This window comes from Scophthalmus maximus, chromosome 16 (assembly GCF_022379125.1).
Source record: "Scophthalmus maximus strain ysfricsl-2021 chromosome 16, ASM2237912v1, whole genome shotgun sequence".
NCBI classification, from domain to species: Eukaryota; Metazoa; Chordata; class Actinopteri; order Pleuronectiformes; family Scophthalmidae; genus Scophthalmus; species Scophthalmus maximus.
This window is the reverse complement of record NC_061530.1, coordinates 11,409,588-11,420,973: the sequence shown is the minus strand read 5'-3', so window position 1 is coordinate 11,420,973 and position 11,386 is coordinate 11,409,588. Positions and strand designations below refer to the sequence as shown.

General features: G+C 44.6%; 1 protein-coding gene across 1 annotated transcript; it reads left to right on the top strand.

Annotated features, from left to right (window-relative positions):
* Positions 1 to 733: 733 nt before the first annotated feature.
* LOC118287893 (heparan sulfate glucosamine 3-O-sulfotransferase 2-like) lies at positions 734 to 5,567 on the top strand. The gene is made up of 2 exons (XM_035613535.2): positions 734 to 1,321; positions 4,143 to 5,567. The coding sequence occupies exons 1-2, from the start codon at positions 813 to 815 to the stop codon at positions 4,759 to 4,761; spliced, it is 1,128 nt and encodes a 375-aa protein (XP_035469428.1). The 5' UTR covers positions 734 to 812; the 3' UTR covers positions 4,762 to 5,567.
* Positions 5,568 to 11,386: the final 5,819 nt, after the last annotated feature.

The window sequence follows — 11,386 nt, the reverse complement described above, 5'->3', positions numbered from 1 at the left end:
TAAACCCACCAGCAAATGAAATAAATTAGTAATCATGATGAATTATGGATGTTCATAGATGTGTTTCATCTCTAAACACTGTCACGTGCCTCTTGGTGTAAACATGTCTGAACCAATCGTTGGATTAACTCTCACCACTGTTCCACTCGGTTCTAATCACATAGGTTTTTGCGTCGTGCTCCAGCAACCTGCGAAATAGTCAGATTCTATACCGGGGAAATAAAATCCCCCAGATTTCTTTTGCTCAATGGAGAGCAAAAGAAAAGAAGAAGAAGAAGAAAAAAAAAGCTTGTAGAGAAGCATCCGTGCTTTAAAGTCAGATGGATGAGAGGAGGGAGCTGGATGCTTTCTTCTTCTTCTTCTTCTTCTTTTCCAGATTGCAGAGATGCGGTGACGTCACAGCGGTAGAGTATTTCTCCGTCGCTCGGCGGGTCCGGAGCCGACAGTCCGCTCGAGTCACCGGAGCGCGCGCTCCCGCCTCCCCTGCTCCCCGCGCGCGCGCGACGATGACCGCGGAGGCGTCCAGGAGTTCTCGGGGAGAGGATGTCGCCGCCGAACTCCGCGCGCAGTTGAGGAACTGAGGCGACGGGGGACGCACGCGGGTTTGGCTTCATTCGACCCCTACGACCAAAGTGATTGGAAGCGGTGGCCACCAAGTGACTTGAAGTTTTCAGATTGGTATTTCTTCTTCTTCCCTTTTCTGCTTTGGAGTGCGCGGCGCGGCGCAGCCACTTGTGCGACTAAAAAACAACCAGAAAGGAAGGAGAGCGGAATCAATTAGAAGACCATGTACTGTTCATACCCATGGAGCGATGGCATGCGTGCTCCTCCTCAGTCGACCTCTCCCCTTCTCGCACCGGCTCACGAGAACCTCCGTCTGCCTGCTGTCCCTCCTACTCTCCTACCTGTGCTACTGCGCACTGTTCCCCGTCGAAACCATCATGCGGAAGACAGGTGATCCGACGCCGAGCTGTCAACTCTTCCTGGCTGACGGAGCCAAAAGGCGCCTTCAGAAATCCATCCCCTGCGCGCTGCCGCCGCCGGACGCGAGACCGAGCGGCGCCGAGGCACCCCGGGCGAAACGAGCCGACCGGCGGCCCCCGTCCACGCTCCGCGCCGTCGGGAACGACGCGCCCGGTCCCCCGGCGGGCAATGCGAAGTTCGGGAGTAAAAAGTTACCAAACGCCATCATAGTCGGTGTGAAGAAGGGAGGGACGAGAGCCGTGCTGGAGTTCATCAGGATCCACCCAGATGTGCGCGCCGCGGGCACCGAGACGCACTTCTTCGACAGGAACTACGACCGGGGCCTGGAGTGGTACAGGTGAGAGCACGTGTCACCTGCACAGGGGCGTGTCCGTCTGTCGCCTGTCAATCATCTGCCCCTCACACTGAACCTGCACGACTGCATGCGTATTCGGATAAAGTAAGAGACTGCGAGTTCAGGTGTAACAAATGATCTACGTTGTGGATCTTAAAATGAGTCGCAGTGACTCTGTCTAATCTGTAAGAGGTTCCAATTGGTTGGTAGAAGTGTTGCCATGTCACCCTCAAAGACCCATGGGAGTCTGTCCTTCGTGTACAGTATGTGTGCAACTGAATGGTGAGGACATGTGCAATGTTTCTGTTGCAGTACGGTACTACTCTGCGTAGTAATCTAAAACATGATGATATTTGGCTAATATGTCTAATTTATTAATATTATTATAGTTAGAAGTAGTAGTAATTATAAACATTCTACCCATGGAATTTAAAGGGAATTGATGGCAAGTTCAGGCTGATGATATACACTTACTGTAGTTAGGGGATGTTACTGAAACAGTCTAATTGGCTATCAAAAAGCTCATGGTACTGTAGAGAAAATAGGCTACAATTATTCACATGCAAGCTGAGACGAGTGTAGGGCGCTGCTGAGAATCAAAACCTCTCCTCGTGTAAAATCAGCTTCTAACTGTCTGTGGGCCCACCACAGTCGTCGTATCACTCCCCCCTCTCCATGGGTGCCTCTCTGTGTACAGCGGGTAAACACGCTTGATGTGTTTTCCGCAGTTTCTTGACTCATTTCATGTTCTAATCTCCAGACAACTTTGGGGGCTCTGTTTACAGCAGTCAGAGCAGTGGCCCTGTTTCTTTTTTTTCTTTTTCTTTTTTCTCAAGATGTGCTGAAGAGCAATTCATCAGATTTCTCATCAAAATCCAGCCTCTGCGGACAAACAGAGTGAACTGCAGCGTGCAGGGCTCCTCTGTAGCTGCCAGGCGTCTGGGCCAGTGTCCCCTCTGTTACAGTGAATGATTTATTGATTTTTAAACTGCCAAATGATGCACTTTTAACAAAGTCATCCCCATCGTATTGTATGAACATATCCCACAACCCGACACATCCACATCATCTGATTTTTTTTCTTCTTTTTTTTTCAAATTTAAAGCAGCCCTCTGTTATGGTTCATTCCTGAAGCATTGTGCATAAGCACACAAACACAGCTACACACTCGCCCTCCAAATACATTTTCATGTCAACGATTGGCCGTCAGGGGCTCCGCAGGAGGTATGTGTATCAGCAGTATCATAAAATAATTACGGAGCCAGATATCTCCTCTAATTGGCACTCTTCGGGACGTTCGGAGGCTGAAGCTCTTTTATCTCGGAGACGTGTCTCATCCATTACATACCTTGACTGGCAGCTGCCAGAGCTGTCGAGGTCAAATGCCAACCCGCTTGACTTGTGCAGATCGCCGCCTGAAACTCTCTTGTAAACATGTATCGGTGAAGGCCAAATTATTGTTTTTTCGAACAGTCAGATTCTCAATGTGCGATCGAGTGTGCCAATGTTTTGTTTCATGAAATGTATTAAAAAAAAAATTTAAAAAAAGAAAGACAACAGAGAAGTGATGCAGACACTTGACGGTAGCTTCCTTGGGCATGAATACATCAGATGGTGACTGGGGAGAACAGATGAGAAGAAATGCAATAATGGCACAAGTTTGAGCAGAGCGAGGTGGCCCAGGAACGGGCCCTCCTGTGGAAAAACAAATAAACAGTCATTTCATAGTTTGCTCCCAGTACAAAAAAAAGGGGCAATACAGCCTGGGGACACAGATCCATTGATTAAAAGCAGCGGATAGAAAATCTTTGTTGTGCTAGTCTGATTTTTCTACAAATCAAACTTTAAACCTCCAGAATCATTTGAAGATGCTGTAAAACTTCCCAAAACACATGGGCACTTTAATTTACAGATAGGGCTGCAAAAATGACTTGTTTCCATAGTTTTTATGAAGCAAACTATTTGAACTATCACAACCAATGATTTAAGTCAATTTCAGGTACAAAATCTAAATCCATTCTCTAAAGTTTAACATTCTCAAATATATATTTGAAAATTCCCCTTTTTCCTTGTCTCACCATTGGATGTAATATTTAAAGTTGTTAATTATGCTGGTCAGTTAAAGCAAAGCATTACATGTGGGACCTAGAAAATTGTTATGGTGCTTATAAACCGTTTTCTGATGTGATATAAACCAAATGATAAACTGAGTAAATGAGAAAATAATCGACAGATGAATCGGTCGTGAAAATAATCTTTAGCAACAGCTAAATTTACAGGGCCCCTTTCAAAGTCTGTCCTTGGTCTTTGATGGTTTCCCAATCAAACTTCAAACTTTTGCTCCGTGAAGGCGTCGTACCTGTTCAAATCATTTATTTCAAAGACCACAGTGGCCTACTTTGAAGACCCAGAAGTAACCCAACGGAGTCACTCTGCTATATGTGTTCTGTTGCATTTCATAGTGATTTATTGCTCCTGAACCGCGCAGGGCTGATTCACAAGAGAGCTGTCTGCAAGACAAGTCTCCAGTGACAACAGACTCTGTGACACTGCTTCAGTGCTCCTGTTATCATTTACAGTTCATGGAGAAACTAGGTTCACAGCCAAACTGGAGCTTCTCCTTTAGTGAGGGGTTTTATGCCTTGGCTATTCTCAAAAGGCATTTAAAACACACTTATTTAATACAAGGACATTATGTCCTCTGTGTCTGCAACTCCTCAGCAATTGGGGGGAAAAAAAACAACATATTTAGTAATTTCGGTGTAAATGAGAAATCTTTATCTTACTGGAACTTTCCTCTTGTGTTTTCATATCTCTCATCCAGAGGTTTAATGCCAAGGACTCTTGAAAGCCAAATCACAATGGAGAAGACGCCGAGCTACTTTGTGACGAGAGAGACGCCACACCGGATCTCTGCCATGTCCCAGAACACCAAACTCATCGTGGTGGTGCGAGACCCCGTCACTCGTGCAATATCAGATTACACTCAGACTCTATCCAAAACGCCTGACCTGCCGAGCTTCCAGGAGCTGGCCTTCAGGAACCAGTGCCTGGGCCTCGTGGACACGTCCTGGAACGCCATCCGGATCGGCCTGTACGCCCTGCACCTCGAAAACTGGCTCCGCTACTTCCCCCTGGCTCAGATCCACTTTGTGAGCGGAGAGCGTCTTATCACAGACCCAGCAGGGGAGTTGGCCCGGGTGCAGGACTTCCTTGGGTTGAAGCGCATAGTCACAGACAAACACTTCTATTTCAACCGCACCAAGGGTTTCCCTTGCCTTAAGAAGCCGGAGAGCAGCGGCTCGCCCCGCTGCCTGGGCAAGTCCAAGGGCAGAACTCATGTGCAGATAGACAGAGATGCCATTGAGCAATTGCGAGACTTCTACAGACCGTACAATGTTAAGTTTTATGAAATGGTGGGTCACGACTTTAAGTGGGAGTAAAGGTTTGAGACATATTTTTAAAGAAAGATTTATGTATCCCTTTCCAAAAATGGTTTTGCCCACAGTAATATACCGTGGCCAAGGTGGATTACGGACCGTCAGCAGTCTCCAGATAATTTTGGTGCGAGACAACAAAAGCAGTGTCAAGTGACACAAATGGACAGAGCGAGATATAAGATGACATTGCTTTTTTTTTTTGCTCTTGTAACGATCAGCTGCCAGCCAGCATCAGCATCCTGTTTGTCGTTCAATATAGAGATCATCTCAGCTTCAGGATCACGTGATTTATCTTCCCGTTACTGAGGATTGTTACTGACTAGATTCCCCGTTTGCTGACTCCTTTATAAGAAATGAAAAAAAAAACAGATAGAGAGGGAGGGATAGAGAAAATTCCATGGAATGGGATTAGTTCCTCTCGAAACCTGCTTCACTAATCAAGGCCGGGTTTGAAAGCAAGACCTTGGAAAATGTCAGTGAAGTCTTCAGGGGGAGCGGCATTAAGCTGCAGCGCTGCGGTGGTAAATCCAAAGTGTAAAGCCATGACACAAGTGTGACCCACCTAATGTTACTAAGTGTTGGTCTCATCAGATTCTACACAGAGTCGAAAAAATCTTTTCTTTCTTTCCGTCAGATGAGTCCGTACATGCTATAACACGCAGCACCTCACCACAGTATATATATTTTGTGCTAACATTTGCAAAATCTATGTTTATATTTTTGTCAGAAAGGTTTTGAATCACTGCCTTATTCCACAATGCTTGTGTCCATGAACGTCATTAAACGAAACAGATGCACAAATACATTTATGGAATCGCTGATTCTATCTCATGTGGAGCCTTGACCTCGATGAATTGCATTTGTCACACAAAACAATGCATGCTGGTTCACTTTTTAAATCCCCTGCTACTTCATGATTTTAAGAAACAATGGCCCTTGAGACTAAACGTTGACATCATGACTGAATTCTGAAGCCTCTTAGAAAATGGCTGAATCTGTGCTATACCTCCCTTCACCTTCTGTGCGGGGGGGGGGGTTCAACAGATCGGACTGTTTTGACAATTTTTATATATGTCACGCGTGTTGCTGGTGAAGAAACCTTTTTTTATTACATTCTGTAAGGTTCGTTGCGTGCCGCGGTTGTATTTGGCGGATGGGTGGGTGTATAGGCGTGTGGAATTTCAATCACTTTTCAAAGACAAAGCAGGGAACACCTCGTCGTGGCAGGTTATCAAATAGATTCTGGAACTGCGTGTCACGTGACTGCAGTGAAAAGTTTAGGTTTGACAGCATGGTATGAATACTAAAGCCCCGACTGTCTGAGCTCCAGCCAGACTGATACACGACTGCAGAAACGAAAGGAGAAAGGCCTTTTGCGATATATGAACTGGGATATTATCGTATATCTTATGAACTGAAGCAACGTGCAGTGAGTGATTACGTTCTCAAATTCCATATGACACCAGTACCAGGGAAGACGGGTTTTGGAGATAATGATGACATTATTTATTTACTAACTGATTAACTACTTCATAATTATGGTATCGATATTGAAATAAAAGGATACAACATTTTACTCTGAAATGATGATGTATTTATGAAATAAAGTACTTTGAGAAATCACCATGTAGATTTTACAAATATGGAGTACACATATATATATATATATATATATATATATATATATATATATATATATATATATATATATATATATATATATTTATATATAGTGCCTTGATACTACAGAATAGTTGTTAAAGACAATGAAATCCTTTGGAATATTAATGTAGTTTTGGATCCATCTGACAAGTGCCAACTCACAAATAAACCGAATTTTATTGAAGGGCAATTAAACTATTCCTCATCATAAAGAATCAAATCAATATCCATTAAATGAAGCTCCTACACAGGAGTTAGCAGACACATGGGCAGTGAATGCATGACGATCAAGTGTTCACTGAAGGTCACGTGAACAGAGCAGCATATTGCTCGGCGTTTATATGCATATCCGTCATAATAGACGTTGGAACACTGAACTGTGAGAGCCCGTTTTCTTAAGTATTAACGCTCATTAATTATGATTTTCACTCCCAGTGAAATGTAGGACACGTCGCTCCTCTCCGTTATCTCCATACCTCAGAAGTCTGGGCTACTTTTATCTGTTTGAATACTACTTCATCTGAGGCCCTCTTGAAATTTTGCATGTAACAGAGTATCCTTTGAAGACTTGTTGGTGTTTGACATAGCGGCGCAGGGAGTCGAGCTCAGTGCATGTTTGACTCTGCTGCGTGCTCAGCCGCTCCGTCTCCCCATTCCCCTCGTCTGCAAAATGGTTACAGTACATTGTTAAGAGAAAAAAGCCATGAAAGATTTTTCCACTCTGTGTGACCCTGCCTCAGCCCAGACGCCTGCCTTTCTTTTTCTCTCTCCTCACGGCTTCTCTTTCACTCTCCCTCTCTCCTTCTCCTTCTCCTTCTCCTCACATTCATTAAACTGGTGCGACCTCCAGGTGGGGGCGAAGGCAGAGTGGCTCCACCACCTCTGACGCCCTTCTTGCCATCATGTTCGCTGGCAGCTCATTTCTGTGGCTCACTGGGCGCGCACGCACACACACACACGCACACACGCACACACACACACGCGCACGCAGGTGAGCGTCTATCCGGACGTCACTGTGAGCAGCAGCAGCTCTCTGTACGGTACACATGGGTCCTAATTAGGCCTGAGGGCTGGAGAGGAGCAATCCCCTAGAACAAGCATCAGCCACAGTCTGATTAGACTCTGCGAGTGGACGGCTCTCCAGAGATTGCTTGCAGGTCAAATCTCTCTTTCCTCTCTCTCTCACACACACACACACACACACACACACACACACACACACACGCGCGCACTCAGCTCTCTTTTTTGAAAAAATATGAATTCTCGCAGGAGCCAGCAAATGCAAATGGTGAAATCCTCTGCGTTCCGCAGCACTGTGAGGTGACCTATTTGCACTCAAGCTAATGAGGTGCTTGTTAAGCCTAATGAGCATTTATTAAAGCTAATGTGTTGATGAATCTTTCCTTTTTTGTTGTTATGAAACATTGTGACCAGACGATTCACTTCAAACAATTCCCTATGCAAGGTGATGTTGTGTGTGGATTATATTTTTTAATTAAGCGTTTTAATTTGTCATACAATTAACACTATTTCATATCTCTATGAAGCTCCTCTGTAACTATTTAATAAAGAAGATACCTGCAGGAGTGAAGGGATCAGTTCATACGTTAGTGTACTGCTGATATGCGCTTGTTATTGCTGAGACTAATAACGAAACTTCAAGGACAAGGGCAGAGACGTATTGTTCTTTTTATCTTTCACGCTCCATAGAGAGATTAAGAGAGAGGCGTAGAGCATTCTTGATAGTCATTTTTAACATCGTGATCTTTTATTGATTCATGCCCCCCCCCCCCCCCCCCCCCCTTACTGGAGGGGATACATGAAAACAGAAAAATAGCCTACTTTATTTAAAGCACTTTAAAAAAAATAACTAAATAAAAATGGAGTGTGGCGGCTGAGGACAGACTCTAAGTGTTTAAATGTCACTGTGATTCTCCTCATGCAGATAATGTAGTTCATCTCACGCAGAATCCCGCTTGGTTAATGTAGCCTCAAACATTCACTCTTTTGGATTTTTAATGAGCGCGGAAATACGACGGAAGCAGTGGCAAAGGATTCTTTCAAAAAGGAACACTTCCAGCGCTGAACCGTTAATATTGCAGTCGCTTTTGCATTTAATTCTTAACAATGCTATAATGACCCCCCCCCCCCCCCCAAAAAAAATGCAAACCTACAGGAAAATGCATTTTACATGCATGCTCTATTTTAGCTCGGCTGAATTAAAACACACACATTCACACAGCCCTCCTCCGCCCTCTGCTTCGCCGGTATCCAAGTGAGACAGCAGCTGACACTGCAGAGGCAGAGATTCAGCCATGTACCTCCTCCAGTTCTAATGCCTCTGAATAGTTTAACTTCGGCAGCATCCGACGGGATGTCCCAGTGGTCGAAGTCACCAGTGGCTTAGGAGCCAAATTAAAGTGAAGTGCTGACAACTGTGGCACAGTCTCAAGAACGTGACGATACTTGTTCTACAGCTATCTGCAGGACAACGTAAGGAAACTGCAGTCTGCAGGGATGACACTTAATGAGCGTGTGCATGTGACGTGCTCTATTAGACTTACGGAGGGGAACCAGCAAAGGGAAGCAGTGAAATATAACAGACACAATTTTCCTGTGAACATCTAGTTTAAATGGAGGCCATGTTCTTTGTGCACGTGCAGTCTTTTTCCTTTTTTCCTGACAAAAAAATCTTTAACATCGAAGGCCCATCTGAAAGCAGCTTAAAATATTATTTCTTTCCCTCACATTCGGATCTTATTATCTATGATACACGTCAACAGCCACCTCTTTTTAACTCGTCTCCAACAGAGAGTGAGAGGAGGATGGCAAAGATGTGAGGATTCGTTGGGCGCGTGCCCTTTCAAGATTCAGATCTGTGAAATTCCGCAAAGTCCTCCGAATTAGAAACAGTTGTTCGGTGCCATCTCCCTGTGGTTGTAGCCGTTTGTCAGACGAGCGGGGTCTGTTTTCTGCGGAGGAGCTAAAGTGTGGTAGAAAGCTGATTAGATTGGAGGCATCTCTCCCACCAGGAGATGTGTTCTAATTAGAGTGTGTGGCTCATGTCTCACTGAGGAGAATGACAAGCCTCATCCCAAGGCTGCCTCCAGATGAACCTCGCATCCGCGGCAAACCAAAACACCTCTGATGTACCAGCAACCCCTGGGCTTCGAGACCACACCTGAGTCGACACGCGGCGCATTAGGATTGTGATGGGGGGGCTTACGCCGCAGGAAGCCTTACAAGGCTGGAGCAGCAACAGCAGAAGCCAGTGAGAGAGGCTCTGTGTGCAGGTTGTAATGCCCAAACAGCTCCTTTAGGTAATGAACACATTTCCAAACCCCAATCATTAGCAAATTAGAAATGATATCAGTGGGGGGAGCCATCTCTATGCAGCATTTTCTTTTTTCTTTTTCTTCTAAACCACATATAGAGTGTACTATGTTTTTTTGATAAAAAGGACAAGTCTAAAAGGATGGACAAACTGAACCTGCATGACATTCGGAGGGCTGTGATGTGGAAGTCTGCCTCCACTGTGTGACGCTATTTTAAATTGCACATCAGTCTTGGTTTGCTGCGCAAAAGCCTTGCCACGTATTATAGATACAAATGATGGGAATAAGACCAATTGAAATGTGGGAAAGTGTGATAGGAATTCAATTTGGAATGCCTCCCGTGTTTGCTGAGAAAGACTAAACATTATACTCATGGATTTGGGGAGTTAAAACAATTTCTCATCGGTAGATAATGATACCGTCTTGGATCTAAGGTGAAATTATTAGTTTCATGATATTTCACAGTAACACAATTAACTTAACTCATGTCTAAAAAATATATACTCTAAAGATTATTGAATAAATTAATACATTAGAGAGACATTTGAGATCAATTTGGCTCCAGATTTTTAATCTACTAATTTTTTGATCAACAATTCGTCTTTGACCATGATCGATCCTAATGAAAATTGCCTGTTCATTCAATTATTGAAATGTGAAATACATTTCAATCCATTCTCAGATCAAACTATGATTAGGACAAAACAGTGCTTTTCCTCACACACACATTTCAATTCTATTCAATCAGACAAGGAATTCTTTGTTGTGCTAACAAACATCAGTGCCCACGCGCACACGCACGCACTCACGCACACACACACACACACACACACACACACACACACACATGCACACACACACAAAGGATGGAGGATGGTCCTACCTCCCGGGCGACTTGTCTCAGATTGGATGTCAGATGCTGGAGACAGCTGCACTCATCACGGCTTTTATGAATACATTACCTTTTATGTTCATCCAAACACTAATTTATCTTCCTCAGAAAATCAAACAGGACAGACATTCACTCAGCGGCGGCTTCTCTGGAAAATTGGAACTTTTAGCAACTGCGCTCTGTGTAAGACAAATATCTGCAGCCAAAATAAGTGCAAATCTGTCAGATGGGTGGTAATTCAAATCTCATCTTTGTCTGTGTGTGTGTGTGTGTGGGTGCGTGTGTGCGTGTGTGTGTGTGTGTGTGCGCGTGTTTGTGCCCGCATGTGTTTTTTTTCTGAGCAGAGATGGCTTATGAAATATCAAAGTGTGTTATTTGCCTCTACGAAACTCCACAACATCAAAGACTCTCTCCCTCTCCCACAAGAACCAAGGAACCTCGAGTTTTTCACTTGTGCAGCCTCGTCTGCCTCCCATCTCAGCACTGCTCGAACAGCAAACGCCTCTAATGGTACAATATACAAGATGGAGAGACTGCTGCCAACAAAAAAAAAAGGGGGGGGGGCGATCACAACTAAACAGACATGGTGATGATTGACGTCCCTGCATCTTCTTATTATTCCTGTGATGTTCGTCCAGACACACCGACGCCAGAATCTGTGGCCTCACACTTTGGCTGATGCAGCAATCTGGTGATATGCGCCTCTCTGCCTGCCAACCACCTGGCTGGGAGAAGCATA